The sequence below is a fragment of the Primulina eburnea genome, chromosome 15 (assembly GCF_022965805.1).
Source record: "Primulina eburnea isolate SZY01 chromosome 15, ASM2296580v1, whole genome shotgun sequence".
In the NCBI taxonomy this organism is placed as follows: domain Eukaryota; kingdom Viridiplantae; phylum Streptophyta; class Magnoliopsida; order Lamiales; family Gesneriaceae; genus Primulina; species Primulina eburnea.
Window position 1 is genome coordinate 29,195,897 of NC_133115.1, and position 18,374 is coordinate 29,214,270.

Consider the following 18,374-nt stretch of genomic DNA (forward strand, 5'->3'; position numbering starts at 1 on the left):
CTAGATAATCAACATTCCTCTTTATTTATTTGTGAATTTCGGCCACCCTGTAGTTTGCTAGGAACAATCCTTGCCAACTCATCCCTCCTTTGACCCATCTTTGTGAGTTTAACATAATAATCTTTTTATTCTTGATCACCTTAATTAATTAATTAATGAGCATTATCCTAGTCTAGATTAGCAAGGAGAATTTCGGCCCACCTCAATTCCCCCAAAAGAGTCGATAGGCAACCACAATTCAAATTTCAATATGAGGGAGACTTGGGTCTTATATTTGTCCCTTTTAATTTGACCACTAAGGCCTCACTCCCCTAACCATTTCCCCACCTCCCCTAATCTCCGAAAAATTCAGAGTGTTTTCAGAGTAAAAAACTTGAGGAATTGAGTGGCCCGATAGGAGAGAAAAATCGAGTGCAAGAAAGATAGAAAAGAAGCGTTCCACTCCTCCGCGCCGCGTCGTCGTCGTATTCTTTCGTTTTTCCTTCAAACGAATCAAAGGCATGTCTATATTTCTTTCAAACCTCAATCAAGTCATAGTAGTATTTTTAATACACATCAAACTCATGAATTTTTCTGCATGAAAACCGAAATTTATCCCAGGCATGTTCGAAAATATTGTGTACAGAATTTTCTGTGTTCCATTGTGCTTCACGTTTCGGTGGTGTTGTTGATTCAGGTGGTTGGCTCGACTCCAGGGGCTCGAGGCTGCATATAGACACGTACTAGAGTGTGTCAAGACCATGTTGGTCCATTCGTTCAGTCCCATACACGCTGGAAACCCGAAAATGACAGCAACTTCACTTTTTGTCCATTGATGCTTTTCGAAATTCAGTTGCTGTCAAAGGAGAAATGAATATGATCAAGCTGCCCCAGGCCTATAGCCATGGTTATATCACTTCCCTAGCATGCCTAAGACGTGACTAAGTCGCCCTTTTGGGGCTTGGTCCATGGTTACTCGGTTTTCAATTAAAACATCAAGAACAGCCCCTACACCCTTCGGCCCTTCATTATACAGCATGTATTGATTCGATTTTTGGGAATGGTGTGGATCTTGGTTGGCCTATGGCCCTTAGCCACGGTTCATACCATACCCCAAGATGTCTAGATCGTGCCATGGTCAACCAAATGGCCACTGGAACGATTCGAGACAGCAAGCGAAGCACAACACCACACACGCACGCATGAGGGCCCTCGGTAAGAGTTTTCGGTTGGTTCCTGGAATGGTGAGGATTGTGGCTGGCCTAGGGCCCTTAGCCATGGTTCAAATCATTCCTTGAGATGTAGTAAGAGTCTCTGGTCGGTGGTTCACGCCCCAATGGCCGTAGTCTCGAAAACAACACAAGACATGCAATTGCGCAGCTGCTGGAATTTGACAGCAACTTGCTGTGACGGTTCGGAGGCCCGTCTGAGTTCTTGGTTGGCTTTTAGCCTATGGCTTTGGACTGAACAGTGCCCCATCGAGTTAGGAAGGTCATGTTTTCGACCGTTCGTGATTCGGATCATTTTTGAGATCGTACGAGAATTTACGGTGCAATGTGCCAAATTGACTCTCGAAAGAGCGTTTCATGTTTTGGCCTCCATTTCACCTAGATTTCGACCCATATCATTTTAGGAGCATTATTTCATTATTTTAAGCGTATTTTAATCATGACTATATGACGGTTCAGTGTTGGTTTGGGTTGGTTCGGAGTCATGATTAAATACGAAGTCGTTAGACGTAATTGTCGCATTTTCAAACTTAATTGCATAGTTTGGTCAAGTAAAATCTATTGCATATTTTTCATGACGTATTTAGGTTGCAGCGAGCCTGGAGCGATCCAATCCAGTTGGTAAAATATACAGGATATTTCATTATGCCATTTAATTATATTACGTGCATGAAATTAGAAAATGATTATTTTTGAGATTTATGCGATATTGCTTGTGGTCAATTCACTATTATGGGAGCACTATTTTACTCGGTCGCCAGTGACCGATCAGTTCAGTTTGGTACCACCCGCTCGCTAGTGACCGGTCAGTTCAGTTCAGTTTGATACTCCCCCGGTAGCCAGTTACCGATCAGTTCAGTTCAGTGCAGAGGCCACATGCGTAGACCATAATCTCAACAGAAAATCATTTCATATTATTTCAGTACAGGGCTCCAAGGAGCAAACATTTTTACTCTGACTTTCGGTTCAGCTATGCACGTAATATACTTGCTCAGTACAAGTTATTTTCAGTATGTCCCATGACATGACATTTTATCCCATGCAAATTTTACTTTAGTATTTACTTGTTACCTACGATATTTGCATGTTGAGTCTTTAGACTCACTAGACTTGATTGTTGTAGGTACTGATGAGCAGGAGGCCGAGGGCGGGGACAAGTGAGCCAGCTTGGGTCGGCAGTAGTGGCACCCGAGGACCTCAGTTCAGCATTTATTATTTTATTCCGCAAACAATTTTTATCAGTTGTTGGATATTCTTAAATTGTTATTTCGCAAACAAATATTTTCTTCCGCTGCCATCTTGGATATCAAAATTTGTTTATCGGTTTAATTATGAATGAGGCATTTTAATTATTTAAAAAGAAAATTTTCAAAATTTCCCCAAATTTTCAAGCAAGGAATTTCGGGCCTTCACACTTAAGATGTTTTAATAATCATTTTGACCCGTTTTAAGATCTAATTTTGTGGATAATTATTTGATTATTAATCTAACAAATCAAGTGAGATAAAATATCAAAACTCAATAAATTACATTTTTCTTCTCTTATTTCTTAAAATGTTAAAGTTATTTATTGAATAAAAAATTTATTTTAGATATCGATCCTATATTTAATATAAAACTTTCTTATTAATTTGATTTAAAAATTAAAAAAATATAAAGATGTGTTTTTATTTTGAAAAAATAATTTATTAGTATATATTTTAATAAATTAATAAAAAATATATTTTAATGTTGGTCATGTTTATCAATAATATTTTTATTTTTATGATATTTACACTTATTAATTCAAATATTATTAATATCTTTATTATTAACATTATTATTATTATTATCATTATTATTATCATATAATATTATGTATTTTTGATGTGTTATGGTGTGCTTAAATAGACAACCAATGACTTTCATTTGATATAATTAAAAGAGTCTTCAAGTATCTAACACACGTTATAAAATTTTGAAGATTCCATATGTAGCCTTTTGAATTTATTATTTTTTAATAAACGACATAAATAAAATGAAAATGTGAAAAAAAAAAAAAAAAGTTGACCCAACGACAAAAATTGCATTTGAGATCAATGTGGAATTTAGAGACTCATAATTCAGCTGGCTTCGGGTGACTTGGCTCTTGTTTTTAATTGGGTAATTATTCAAATTAATTAGATGAAATATGAGTGGGTCTCATGTGAGACCGTCTCACGGATCATAATCTGTGAGACGGGTCAACCCTACCCATATTCATAATAAAAAGTAAGGCAAAAACTTGTGTGAGACGGTCTCACGGGTCATATTTGTGAGACGGATCTCTTATTTGGGTCACCCATGAAAAAGTATTACTTTTTATGCTAAGAGTATTACTTTTTATTGTGAATATGGGTAGGGTCGATCCGTCTCACGGATTATGACCCGTGAGACGGTCTCACATGAGACTAACTCAAAAAGTAATACTCTTAGCATAAAAAATAATACTTTTTCATGAGTGACCCACATAAGAGATCCGTCTCACAAATACGACCCGTGAGACCGTTTCACACAAGTTTTTGCCATGAAATATTTTGTAGGAGATTGACTTTATGTATTTATTCATTTGATTTGATGGAGGGGATTGTAAGTTTGGAAGGGGTTGTAAGTTGAGTTTCGAACTCAGATAGATTTTGTTCTAAATATGAGACTTTGATGTCAGATGGACTACAAATTATTAGCATTAACCTATAATGTTTTGATACGACAAAAATATATTAATCCAATCACTGAAACTCTTAAGAGACCGTTTTCAAGGTCAATTTTATAATACGGATCTCCGAATCGACCATGAAAAAATATTACATTTTATGTAAAAAAAAATATTACATTTTATGTAAAAAAAAAATGTTACTTTTTATTGCAAATATGGATTGGGTCGACTTCTTGAAACCGCGTCACACGGAGTTACTCTAATTAAAAAACCAAATAATTTTGTTTTCCCGTCCAGAAAAAATTCAAGAGATTCAGTAATCTCATTTCTTGAATGGCAAATTTATCTTATCAAAAGACACCTTAAAAATTTAAATAGAAGGATTTGAATTCTGGGAATTCAAACAAACTAAATGCAATAATTGAATCACAAACATTTCTGATGTATAGGAAACCTTTTTTTTTTTAGGAAGATTAAACTTTTGAGTAGGTCTCATGTGAGACCGTCTCACAGATCTTAATCCGTGAGACGGGTCAACCCTACCCATATTCACAATAAAAAGTAATACTCTTAGCATAAAAAGTAATACTTATTCATGGATGACCCAAATAAGAGATCCGTCTCACAAATATGACCCGTGAGACCGTCTCACACAAGTTTTTGCCTAAACTTTTATTTATTTTTCTTTTTACTAAAACTACTAAACAATAAAATTATTTAGGAATCTTGATTAAAAATGTTCTTATCTATACTCCAAATTTCAAAGGGTCTCTTGGATTGGACGCAGAAAAATATGATATTTGAAAGGTATCATATTCAATCGTGAACGACGTTGAATTCGTCTTTGAATAACAGTCTGTGGTTGTTTCGTTCGACTTCCTATCTGGTTACGCCAACCTTTTATATTACTTGATATAATAAACATTAAAAAAATCGGATTTATTAAACCAATTTATTTTTTAATATTTATTATTATTTAAAAGTAGATTAATAATACCGAGGATCGCAATACTATTTATTCTTAAAGATTCATAATATCATTTAACCATACTTTATTAAAAAAAAAAAGTTTGGAATATTATCTAAAGATTCAATAATGTTATGAATCAGAGCAACCATAATTCTTATTAGCAAATCTCAAAGTGCAGAAACAGTACATTCCAGGGACCGAGTTTCTTTCCCTAAAAATAATACCATTAGACTTCTAACACATGTTACCATCTTAAGATACAACTAAAATTTTCTCAAACTCGATCCATACATACCAATACTAGATATGAGTCAAAAATGGTGAACAGCATAAATTCGAATGTCCCTACTGGCTATCTGTGAAATCCGCATCAATGACATCACCTTCGGGTCCCTTGTTTGTTGATTCTGATGTGCTAGAACCTCCGCCAGGTGCTGGGCCGGTACCAGGGGAAGCACCTGGTTGGTTGTATAGTGACTGGCCAAGCTGCATAACTTCCTGATTGAGTGCAGCCATAGCTTCCTTTATTGCCTGAGTCGATCCTCCAGATATGACGGTTTTGAGTTCTCCAAGTTTTGCTTCGACTCTCTCTTTTACAGGGGCAGGAACTTTGTCTCCAAGTTCTTTCAACTGCTTCTCCGTCTGGTAAACAACAGAATCGGCCTGATTCTTGGTATCTATGGCATCTCTCTTCTCCTTGTCTTCTTTAGAGAACTTTTCAGCTTCTTTAACCATTCTCTCCACCTGTAGATGTATTCATAATTTCATATACAAGGATTCATCCAAAAAGTAATGTGCAAAAGTGTATTTCCTCTCTCCCAAACTTATTACCTCATCACTAGGCAACGTGCTAGCACCCGTAATGGTGATATCTTGCTTCTTCCCAGTTCCTTTGTCAATGGCGGTGACAGAGAGGATGCCATTGGCATCTATGTCAAATTTGACCTCAATTTGAGGAATCCCGCGTGGGGCAGGGGGAATTCCATCTAGACGGAAGCTGCCTACAGTTTTGTTGTCCCGAACAAACTCTCTTTCACCTTGAAGGACATTGATCTCAACACTCGTTTGACCATCAGCAGCTGTTGAAAATACTTCGGATTTTGAGGTTGGCAAGGTGGTATTTCTTGGAATAATCTTTGTCATTACTCCCCCGAGAGTTTCCAACCCCAAAGACAAAGGTGTTACATCCAAAAGGACGATATCACTGACATCTCCCGCCAAAACACCAGCCTATCCCAATAAAATAAGTGGGAAATCAAATCAGACTAACATTACTCTACCAATATATAACAGCTAAAGAAAGTATAAGATGGGAGTACTTGGACTGCAGCTCCAAGGGCAACAACTTCATCAGGATTCACTGTAACATTTGGGTCCTTTCCAGTCAATTTCTTGACAAGTTCCTGGACAGCTGGAATTCGTGTGGATCCACCTACAAGGATGACCTCGTCTAAATCGCTGAATGAGAGTTTTGCATCACTCAAGGAATTCTGAACAGGTGTTTTAAGCCTGAGAAAGAAACATAATAACTCAAAAGGTTTAAGTTAAGTAAAATGACAGAAAAAGAGAAAAATAACCCCAACAAAAAGGACCCAGCAAAAGAGAATAAACAGAGAACGGTAACTGGCAGACATGAAAAAAAGATAGAAACAATATTTAAAAGAAGAAATTAAATAATGAAAAAAGGGAATCAAATTGTGGTCAAAACTCACCTGTCCAGCAGGTCTGAGCACAATTCTTCAAACTTCGCCCGCGTGATAGTGGTTTCAATATGTTTGGGGCCATCTGCAGTGGCAGTAATAAAAGGCAAACTGACCAAAGTGAAGGAAAAATGGTAAGAATTCACTCACACTAAGACTTGCAAAATAGAGTCATGAGAATTCATACACATCAATACTAAGAAACAATGTCACAAAAACATAAACATGCCTAATATTAGTTTGTGTCAAAGATGACAGTTCCATTTTAGCTTTCTCTGCTGTTTCAGTCAAGCGCTGAAGGGCTTGTTTGTCCTTCAATAGATCTATTCCCTCATCCTTCTTGAAATTTGCAGCAAGCCAATCAACAATTCTCTAGAATTCCAATGCATTTAAAATTATCAGAGCAATAATAAATTAATACAATAAACCAAAGGGACATGTCAGGTAAATGTACTAGTAACAAAATGTGTTAGTAAAAAGGGAGGACTGGAAAGTTGTCTTCGGTAAATCAAAGAAAAATAAACCTTGTCAAAGTCATCACCACCAAGATGCGTATCTCCAGAAGTAGACAGCACCTCGAAGACACCATCACCAACCTCAAGAACTAGCATTGCAGTAGAAGCCAAAAAAACTCATTAAAACCTATGTTGCATATATACGGGTACGGGTATCGTATCGAATACAATACGGCGATACGAAAAATTTTGAAAATATAAGACACATTACGACTAGGAGACGACAATTATTAAAAACTATATAAATATCACATATATATATATATAAACAAACATAAATTTAGTATTAAAAATAAAAAATTGTAGAGATATAAATATAATGTAGAGTTATGTATATATTCATGTAAATATACACGAAGAGTGATCCAAAAAGAAAAAAATTCAAAATTTTTTGAATTTTTTTTGCCAAAACGTGTCTGCGGTGTGTCCTCGCCGTGTCTGACTGATCAACCCTAAAAAAGTCAATGGCACAGATTTTGCCGTATCCGACACGTATGTCGTATCCGTGTTCGATACTTCCGAATTTTTTTAAGGTGTCCATGCTACATAGATTAAAACACTGCCAAAAACAATAGTTTAAAACCAAAAATATGAATATACCTGCAACACAACCCTTAAATGCATATCATTCATAAGTAAAACTGTAAAAGCTAAAATTCCACAATTATTTTACTCCTAGTATTTGCTACACAACCTACAATTTCAAAAAAAAAAAAAACCATTGCACTCACGAATATACGTAATAGATAAACACAATTCAACAGGCCTGAAAGATATTCTCAAAATTGCCAATATAACAAATGCTCAGGTACTTGATCAAACTCAGATGAAAGCTTGTGATGACACAAAACAAATAGGTCATGCCAGAACAAAAAGTACATCAATTCAACAGAGAATTAAAAAGCATGCATATTGTTTGAACCATATAGAAAAATTTGCTCAAAACAATCACCAACAAAGAACTTTTCTGGAGTTTGCGGCTTAAAGGGAATAAAAAAAACACATACATACCTGAAACATCAAAAGTACCACCTCCAAGATCAAAAACCAGAATGGTTTCGTTGCTTTTCTTCTCAAAACCATAGGCCAATGATGCAGCAGTTGGCTCATTTATAATTCGGAGAACCTCCAGTCCAGCAATACGACCAGCATCCTTGGTTGCAGTTCTCTGAGAATCATTAAAGTATGCAGGAACTGTGACCACTGCTTTTGTGACCTTGTCATTCAAAAACTTTGATGCGTCATCCACAAGCTTCCTCAGTACCTACAACCGAAAATAACAAAAGTCACTAGATGAAATTAAATCATATAATCGAACTGTGCCAGTCAAGAATTTGATGCAAAAATAAACCCTAGAAAAGCATCATTTTAGTTTTCTATAACCAAAAAATGAAACAGATCAGTAAAATGCATAGTTTTCAGAATTAAATGGTAATGGTTCTGCTATTTTGTCTGTAAGCACCAATAGACACAAACTGTTTAGAAGGGAAACAGAAAGCCTGGGAGGTGCTGGAAAATTGATCTTAGAGAAGAACTTCCAGGAAAAGAATAAACCATATGCCTTTCCACTATGAATCCATTCTCTATAAAAAGACACCATAAATTAATATGCAAATATCAACACATAAAGCAAAAACATCAAATGCTAAACAATCCTGGTAAATTTCCTTGTTAGACAAAACAACAGAGCAGTGAACTTCTCGAGAATGGCCATCTGGCAAAATTACTGTCTCTTAGAGGTCAAGATTATGGGTACCCAAAAAATATAGGATGAAATATGCACTTGGAGTTTCGTGAATTTAAAGCAATGTAAGTGACTTGAGATGTCTAAGTCTCTATCAAGTACATGAAATCAAAAAAGAAAAATTCTTGCTTTTATGAAACTTCACCAACATATTCAACGCATCCAGATTTTATTCTCAAACATAAAATGAAATAGCAATTCAATCTCGAAATTTAAAACAATCAATTTAGAGCATAAATCAATAAAGATTCCAATCCACAATAACTAAATCAGTAAAATAAAAACAAACAAACAAATAATTTTTTAAGATAAAAACGGAACTTGTGCGAATATACCTGAGCTGAGATTTCCTCGGCTGCAAACTGTTTCCCAATGGCAGGGCAATCGAGCTTAACATTCCCATTCTCATCTCTCACCACATGGTACGAAACCTGCTTAGACTCCTCGTCAACTTCTGACATCTTCCTCCCAATAAACCTCTTCACCGAGAAGAAAGTATTTACAGGATTCACCACCGCCTGGCGCTTAGCGATTTGGCCCACCAGCCTATCACCAGTTTTCGTGTAAGCAACGACAGATGGCGTCGTTCTCTGGCCCTCAACATTGGTCACAATTGTGGGCTTCCCACCTTCCATCGCAGCAACAGCAGAATTTGTAGTCCCCAGATCAATCCCAACAACTTTCTCCGCAACCACACGTAGCTGAGAGTTCCTCCGTGAACTGCTGTTCCTGGCCTTGGTTCGCAACTTCAACCCAAAAGACACCGTATTATTGAGCTTCGTTCCGAAAAACACGGTTTTAGCAGGATTATTCCCAGCTGTACTAGCAGATGTAAAGTGAGTCGTGGCGCCAAGAGCGTGAATTTGAGCTGCGGAGGATGCCATTTTCTCAAAGTAAAATAGAAAACGAAAAACTTGGATGTTATCGAGAGCACAAGAGAGATTGGATTTCCTGTTGATCGCAAAAAATGAACCCTAGAAATTAGGAATGTTATGCAGACCGAGGGTTTTTGAGGTAAGTGAAGAAGATAAGAGGAAGGGGGGATTGAGAGAGAGAGAGAGAGAGAGAGAGAGAGAGGGAGAGGGTTAGGTGAGGACACGTGTACGATATGGAAACGTCTTGATTTTTCTTGGGGGAGGGACGGCGAGGCGATTGTTAGCCGTCCTTTGTTTGGGCCAGAAAGATTTCAGAGATTTGGTGTGTAAGCCTAATTAGAAACTAGCAAACTTTGCACAATTATACAAGTTTAGTATGAGTTTTACGAGTTAAAATATATATTCTAATTTTTAATTTAATTATAATAATTTAATTCAAATACTAAATAAAAATACCATAAATTTAAATTTAACTAGATACATTTTTAAGTTGTTAAAAATATAAAGTTGTTAAAATTGAATAATAGTTAGTACAAATCTATACTATAAGTCAAATGAGCTCGTTATTTATTACAAAAAAATGAGCTCACTATCGATCAGCACATCATAATTTTTTATTCAATATTTATCTATTTTAAGTTAAAATTTTAATAGTTAAAACTAAAAAGCGAATGCTTGTTCACCATATAGAACATTGGTATTAACTATTAACTGAGCTAATAATATTTTTATTTATAATATTTCCCAAGCTTACAAGTATACGGCGAAAATTCTAGGGAGCGATATGATATGATATAATATAATATATATATATATATATGCCTTTTGTCTCCAAAAACTAGGGAGGTCCACAAAAAATAAACTCATCATTTACATCTTTCATTTTGTCCAAACGATAGATCTTTTGGCGATATTGCAACTGACTCATATGCATGAAATCTGATACAAAAACAGCTCTGCCTGGGCGCCCTAACATTTTGTCACACCCCGATAAATATACATACGACGCCCCAGGTAGATAAGACACAAGCACGTAATAAAAGTCGTCAAGACCATAACATCGGCATGGTACAAGTTAAAACTTGTTTCCTTCGCGTAACAGACGTTAAACTAATCAAATCTGAGTAGTATCGACGAACAGGAGCTGTTGGATTGCATGTACTTTCTATGAGTGGAAGGCCATGAATAAGTTCTGCCTCCTTGCATGCTCCGGGATAAGACGGTTGATGGTCTCGAGAGGTACACGTGAAAGCTCTGCAAACAACAAAGGGCATGTCAAAACTCAAGATACTTGTAAAAGTATAGATGCAATGACTTCAACTGTTACATTCTAGCCCCGTGGAGAGCTGGCATGGGGAGGGGTGGGGGGAAAACCCAAGTAGATCGTTTGACGATGCAAGGATTTTGACACGAAGTGACAGACTACCTCGGCTCGTGTAAGTTATAAATTTCATCAGAAGACCAAAAGTAGACATAATTTAAGTTCAGGTCAAGAAAATGCAGTGTGAACGCTCAACTTCAAAAACCACACCAATAAACCTTAAAATGGGGAGGACAACTTGTTTTTCATCTTACGTTGTGCTGCCTGGCGAAATAGTCACCATAAATACCAACTATTCAATGATTCCATATGGCAGTATAAAGTGAAATATACCTTGAGGTTTGAAGTTAAAGAGTGGAGGAAGAGGGCGACCATTTGGAAGTCGGGTGTTTGGATCCCTTAATTCGTCAAAGAAAGGGTGAATACAAGCTTCCAACTGCGATGCCATGAGAAACATATAAGACGTAGATTGACTTCAGATTTTAAAAGGGCTATATCTGGTTGAGAATGAGGATTGAACTTACGGCTGTGCATCTGAGATTTGGTGAGTACTGGAAAAACCGGCATACCAAGTCCACTGCTTCTGGAGGTAGACGCTTCTGGAAGACCTGAAATTGTATGCAGCACGTGATCACACAATGGTTTCACTCAAAGCCGGAAAGCTTGGAAATGGTTTCTTTTTGGAGGAAGTTCCACATTCAGAAGGTAATGCTCGTTAAGTTAGAGACAATTAAGCTCCAAATAGGTTTAAATCAGTCACTCTCTTATACACACACACACACATCATCATCTTCATCATCGTAATAGCACATTCTCGCTAGTTGCGAGGTTGGCCTCTTAAATATATATCCAAACATTTTTTTTATTTTAAGTACCCGTGCCTGCCTCCACAATGACTTCCAATATTAATGGCAGCATAATGCATCAAACTGAAATAGAACACTCACTTTTGACCAAATTTTACAAAAGATAGACTGACATATGCATCAAACAGCCTTTAGAGCCTTTTGACTCAAAATATAACTGATGATGGATACAGACAAAAAGAAGGCTTACATGACATACCTTGTGCCAAGGATGGGGTTTAATCTGAGGAAACTTGAACTCGGTATAGTTTGGGTTCATGCATTTGATCTCCTCTCTTGTTGGTGTTCCCAATACCTGTATTGGGTAATGGGCATAAATAATTGGAATTTGAAAAGGTCGGCATGACAATAATTTTTTATGAAACGGTTTTAAGACGGGTATTGGAGCAGCATCTTCCGGCACAAATATTGAGTTTCACAGCTAGTACACCAAAATGGCAACATGTCAACTCAATCTTAGATTTCCCACCTCATGACCCACGCAAAATTGTCAGTTGTTTTTTTATTTAACAAATATCAAAGTGAACTACATCTTTTGGATTTAAAAAGTTAGCGTCATACAAAAATTTATCCAAATATACCAAGTTTTTGCTCAAGTAAATTGAAAATATCTTCATTTGCAGGATACAAAAAGTTGACATTTTGGCACATATATTCCATTGATATAACTTGAAAAAAATATATAAATCCAACTATCAGTGCAACTGGAATAACCTTAATAATTTCAACAAGTTGATCAACTCCACTCTCCCCTGGAAACAATGGCTGCAAAATCAGAGAGCTACATCTGATTAACTCAAAGAGGCAAAAGAGATTAGAAACATAAGTTTAGACAGTCATCACAAAACCTGTCCAAGTAATAACTCAGCCATTACACAACCAGTTGACCATATATCAATTGCAGTGGTGTATTCTGTGGCACCAAAAATAAGTTCAGGAGCACGGTAATATCTTGAACAGATATAGGATATATTGGGTTCTCCTTTCACCTGTATAATGATCCACAGAAATGAGAAATGACCAACTTTTTGAATGTAAATCAATTATTTTGGCAACGAAAAGCATTAATAATCATCCTTCACAAAGACGTACCAAAACTTTGGCACTGCCAAAATCACAAAGTTTCAGCTGATGCGTGTGCGGATTCACCTGAAAGTAAAATAATATAACTTCAACATCTAAAATTAATGAAAACAGCGTAACAAAAAGAAAACAACTGATTAGCTTATCTCTGACCCTCAACACTATTTAGCAGGACTTAAGGCCATCTTCTATTTTGCCAAGTTGCTGTAATATTTCTAGCTACAGTTTTTGATAAACTTGTATACAAATTATCAGAATTGATAAATTACACTTAGGCATCACTCATTTCCAACATCCAATCAGACAGAGAACTCTTCATTTTAAAATATAATGCAGCTGGAAAATAAAGTGACAGTATATATCAGATAGTTCCACACAATAGCATTCAACAAAATGACATAGGGTAAAAAGGTTCTGTGTAAAATCTTATGGCTTTTTTCTTGAAATCGTTGTCTGCATGATTTTTGGCTTTTAGATTGAAAAATAATCCACCGTGTACCTTCACATCAATGTATACCGAGTTCTCTAATTACCACTACGTACTACAAATGCTCAAACACCCACAGATGTTTAGCTGAAAGTATTATCACGTATCTTTAGCCACCCTAGTTGATTAACTGGTTTGGATTTCAGTCGCTTCGAATATTAGTCATATACAACTTCTAGATAAGAAGAATAGACACCCCCTGACAGCTCTCTAGATCAGTCCATGACAATATCTTGTGACAGTGCATTTAAATTATCCAAAAAAATACCTCATGACATTTTATCATTGAAATCATCATTTAATGTTTCTACAGAAAATTGGAGAACGACAACACACTTATATAGATTTAGCGTGGTTTGAATTGTATTTAGCTGGATAATCATCAGTTTGAGGCAATGATGCAATAATGGATGAATTTTCAACCTCGTCGCCCTGATTAAAAATAATAGTCATATAAACTTACAAGAAGATTCTGAGGCTTTATGTCACGGTGACAAATACCAACTGAATTATGTATATAAGCAAGGGCTCGGCATATCTGCAGCAAAAGAAATTATTTGTCACCAGTGTGTGATATGTAAAGGAAAAAACTACGCTAGTATATATGTCTATTGTTCACAGATTCGGTAGCTTTCTTAAAACTTAGAACAGATGGAAAATAACAAAAAAATTAAATATTACACCACAAGAATTCATAATGGCCGGCTAAATCCCTAGGTTGTGAAAATAAAGATGAACATCAACCAAATCAATCTGACAATACATTTGCAAGAGATAAAAAAAAAATTATGCAAAATTGCAGGAAAAGAATATGTCAATACTCAACGACCATCTCCACGCAAAAGGACAAAGATTCAATTGCTACTTTATATAATAATTAAAAGATGATTACATACCTGGTAGGTATAGAGTTTGACATATATTAATGGCATCCTCTGGTTCATCCTGCTATATTGCCGCGCAATACGATTCACAGTTTCAGGAACATATTCCAGGACAAGATTCAAATATAGCTCTTCCTTCTCAGTTGTTGAGAAGAAATAATGTTTTAGGGCTACAATATTAGGATGGTCCAACATTTGCATAATCTGCAACTCCCTATTCTTGTAGCGCTTGTCTTGAAGTACCTTTTTAATGGCCACAATTTCTCCAGTCTCCCTGCATTTTGCCTGTTACCAGTAGTTAGAATCATTAAAAAAGGGCAGAATGTAGCAGCAAAATACAAGGTAAGTATCTTGACATGCAAAGCGCATGTATATACACAAACCACTGTCATTCAGCTTACCTGAAAAACCACTCCAAAAGACCCAGTTCCAACAACATGTTCTGTGATGTAACTGACATTCTGTAAACCAACACAAAACATCTGTGAATATCAAGAATCAAGTGAGCAAGCAAAGTAAACTTCTTGACAGCAATCTCAACCAACCTGCTTGGACTGACCATTTCGACCACCAATGGCAGTCCTTATGACGTGACCTGCTTCAGCACCCACACCATCAATGATATCTGGCTCACTATCCTGCGATATAAAGGGAATTTCCCAGGTCAAGTTTATCAAAAGCCGTCAAGATCACCCACTACAGGTCTAAAACTAAGGTTTACGAGAAAAGATACTGAACCTTCGACATAATAAAGAACTCCAAAAAGCACAAACAAGTAAATGCATGAGTATTGGACAATTATTTGAACTCACATTATCATTGTCTAGGTCAACTTTATCCCTCAATCTCATGTCATTCATCTCCCTTCCCAGCCAGTCAACTGAACTATTCGATACCTTGAAGCCATTTGCAGATCTTGAACTGCCAGCTCCTCCAAGCCCCAGGCCAGCAGATGCCATGAGTAAGCCTAAGGAATATTAAGGTACTAATATGCTCTCCAATATTTGAGGATGTGATGTTCCATCTCAACAACACCAGCCTTTACCTGGATACAGTGAGGAAGTCCAAGTCAGCTAAACGAACTTAGAAGAACATGGACCAATCACTCAGGTTTAAATTACAGAATAGTGAAATCTAGGCGGGAAAACAAGCAAGTTCAATACTTCTTCAGTATAATCAAAAAATTACTACAAAACATGCAAATAGGAGGGAAAAAAAGGGTTCTCTCTTGTGATCATGTAATCAAAACTTTGAACACCTATAAAAACTACAACATAAAATAACTGAACCAGTAATAAAGAGAGAACGCATTTCCATGAACTATAGTTAACCGCGTAACAAATACAGGTGGGTTGCAGCAACATTAATAATACTTAAGATCATTAGCTGTATCTAACTGACATTTGCTCAGTGCAGGATACTATTTTTGGAATTTATTATGGATTCATGCTTTAATTTTGCATAAACCCACAACTTTGAGAAACAGGGAGTACATGTGTAAGATTAAATACCCCCCAGATAAGAAGCAGTATCTTGCCTGCATTTGTTGTTCACAGTAAAAAAGTTTGATTGCATAACACCTTTGATATGAACCAATTGCCAAATAATTGCCAGACAGCATGCGGTATTCACGGAAAAACATAATTTTAGATGAATTTGTTTTGAAACTTGTACATAGATTCCCACATGACAGTTAGACTTTCTATTTTGACCACTTGATATAAATAACATGATGTCCAGGTTGTGTAAAAGAATCTAAGTTATAAACTATGTTTCCCTTTTCTTCTTTCCACTTCATACTGGAATCAGCATTCTTAGAGTTTCATGATAGCCCAAGTAAGAACTATGCTAACAGCAAATCAACCAGAATATTGAAAACTCTGCTTTATTCATTTCTTTCTACTATTTTTTCAGATTATCATCCAGGATGAAGTAAACAAATCAAAGAAATTGAAGTACTACTTAACATTGAAATTATGATAAACGATGCTTGACTCATTTAAGGCTTACCAAATTAAGGAAGTTGGATAGAGACGAACTCCTTAGACTAATAGCAAGCGACTAGATAACAACAAATTTAAGCAACCTGAAGTTCAACCAAATAAAAGCTTCTTCGGGTATGGCGTCAACCAGAACTAATTAAATAATCAGGTCTACTTTAAAGTACCTATCATCTTAATCATCTCGGCTCAATTCGTAAAGGTGGTGGTTCCTCTTAACCAAAAGCTGTACACTTTCAAGTAAGAGCACAGTCATACAAAAAGCATGATATACCTGTTCTTTTATCGCTCAAATACTCAAAAACTCAGCTCATTACCATGTTAACGCTCACATCATAAAAGAAATCTCGACAGCTTCCATAAAACACCATAATATAACCACAGATCCTATAATCTCTACATCTTTTTGCCCGAATTTATTTGGCTACCTAACACGCGCATACACTCAATCAATGAAGATACGGTTACATCTAATTTCAAGCGTATGGCGCACTAAACTAACCTAATTGTTAGATCTAACTCCAGCAGCACAGTTGTCTTCAATCTCAAGATCTTCAGATTCAAAAAAGGCCAAAAACAACTAATCACAAACACAACAACGGCCACGAAGCATAAAAACGAATACAAACAAAAAAATGAGTCCCCAAACCTTGATTGAGACCCAGGAATAAATTCGAAACAGATCAGATGCATTAATCTTCTTAACCTTCCCTTCCGCAACTCCAATCAATTCCGCTGGAGGATAACACACTCAATTATTTACACTAACAAGACGTAATGCACAGGAATTTTGATAATACCTGCTTTTTTCAACAACTCTCTCCCTTTCTCTCACTACTACTCCTCCGGCTCCCTCTCTATATCTATCGATGGATGAGAGTGTATGTATATGCGTGTACTTAGCATTGAAGCTACTGTTTGACTGTTGAGTGAGAGTGAAATAAGACAAAAAAGGGGGTAAATGTTACAGTGTTGCAGGACTATATTACGTTCGGTGCACCCGACCAATCAGACCAGTGCTTCTTCATGTTCTTACTTTCATGACCTCTCAGCTTTCCTTCCATCTTTAAAGCAAAAAAAGATAAAAACAAAGGAAAAAGTAACGTTATGATAATATTTTAATCAAATTGCTAAATGATTAACTAACAAGAGTAGATTTTATGTAAGATGGTTTCAAATATATTTATTCGTGAGACGGAACGATCTGATCTATATTTGTACTGAAAAATAATATTTTTGACATAAAAATTAATATTTTTCATAGGTCCACTCGAGTAGAAGATTTATTTCACAAAATTTATTGGTGAAAAGATTTCATAAGAGATTTTGTAAAAGATAATAGATAAATTTAAAATTTTTATATTTGACAAATCGAATGGTTTTAATGTTGATTCGAGTTTTTCCTTGTGATTTACAAAATAGAAATAAAAACAAAATAATACATCATCATTTTGTTGTTGAACGTTCTTACTGATACGAGCAAATATAGACTAAAAATGATATTTTATTATCGAAAATTTAAAGTAAAGATGTTTGATTAATCGCATATCAATTTTTTATTTCTCAATCATTACAGGGCTTAAATATTTTATTATGTCATAGATTGATGATTAAAGTTAGGTAATCTTTTATTAATGATTTATATATAACTACAATTGTATTATAGATTGTCTAATTATACGAAATTATTTAAATAAAAATAAAAGATTTATGCAAGAAAATAAAAAACAATTTGTGGATTTCCCAATGTGATTTGAGTCATGTTCTTAGACAAAACATTGGTATCCTCTCATATAAACGACACGTGTCAATGTTTTGGTGGCTAATGACCACCAAATTATAGTGGGCCCCATCACATTATAAGGATTAAGATCCTACTTATGTGGGCACTATTCTCACTTCATTTCAACTGGTAAGATCTTGCCATACATATAATTTCAAAAAAAAAATGGGTCTTATATATACATGGACAAATCTTTGTCATCCATTCTATCATGGGGACAATGTCCACATGGGTAGGATGAAATAAACCCTTATAATGGTAAGA

General features: G+C 35.8%; 2 protein-coding genes across 6 annotated transcripts; both read right to left on the minus strand.

Annotated features, from left to right (window-relative positions):
• Window positions 1–4,983: 4,983 nt before the first annotated feature.
• Window positions 4,984–9,832, minus strand: LOC140813793 (stromal 70 kDa heat shock-related protein, chloroplastic-like). The gene is made up of 8 exons (XM_073172528.1): window positions 9,147–9,832; window positions 8,079–8,331; window positions 7,077–7,156; window positions 6,782–6,924; window positions 6,565–6,663; window positions 6,172–6,361; window positions 5,684–6,082; window positions 4,984–5,596 (listed from the first exon to the last, which is right to left on the minus strand). Exons 1-8 carry the CDS (start codon window positions 9,693–9,695, stop codon window positions 5,198–5,200), a joined length of 2,112 nt encoding a protein of 703 aa, XP_073028629.1. The 5' UTR covers window positions 9,696–9,832; the 3' UTR covers window positions 4,984–5,197.
• Window positions 9,833–10,539: 707 nt separating this feature from the next.
• LOC140813794 (shaggy-related protein kinase kappa-like) lies at window positions 10,540–17,273 on the minus strand. Of its 5 annotated transcripts, XM_073172532.1 has the most exons (15): window positions 17,128–17,273; window positions 16,977–17,062; window positions 16,830–16,879; window positions 15,140–15,372; window positions 14,873–14,965; window positions 14,729–14,788; window positions 14,340–14,612; window positions 13,907–13,981; window positions 12,966–13,022; window positions 12,722–12,862; window positions 12,588–12,638; window positions 12,073–12,168; window positions 11,532–11,615; window positions 11,341–11,443; window positions 10,540–10,940 (listed from the first exon to the last, which is right to left on the minus strand). In XM_073172532.1, exons 4-15 carry the CDS (start codon window positions 15,284–15,286, stop codon window positions 10,852–10,854), a joined length of 1,269 nt encoding a protein of 422 aa, XP_073028633.1. In that variant the 5' UTR covers window positions 15,287–15,372; window positions 16,830–16,879; window positions 16,977–17,062; window positions 17,128–17,273; the 3' UTR covers window positions 10,540–10,851. The 5 variants fall into 5 exon arrangements, with proteins under 5 accessions (XP_073028633.1, XP_073028630.1, XP_073028631.1 ...); XM_073172529.1 differs by lacking the exon at window positions 16,830–16,879; XM_073172530.1 differs by having other exon boundaries at window positions 16,977–17,237.
• Window positions 17,274–18,374: the final 1,101 nt, after the last annotated feature.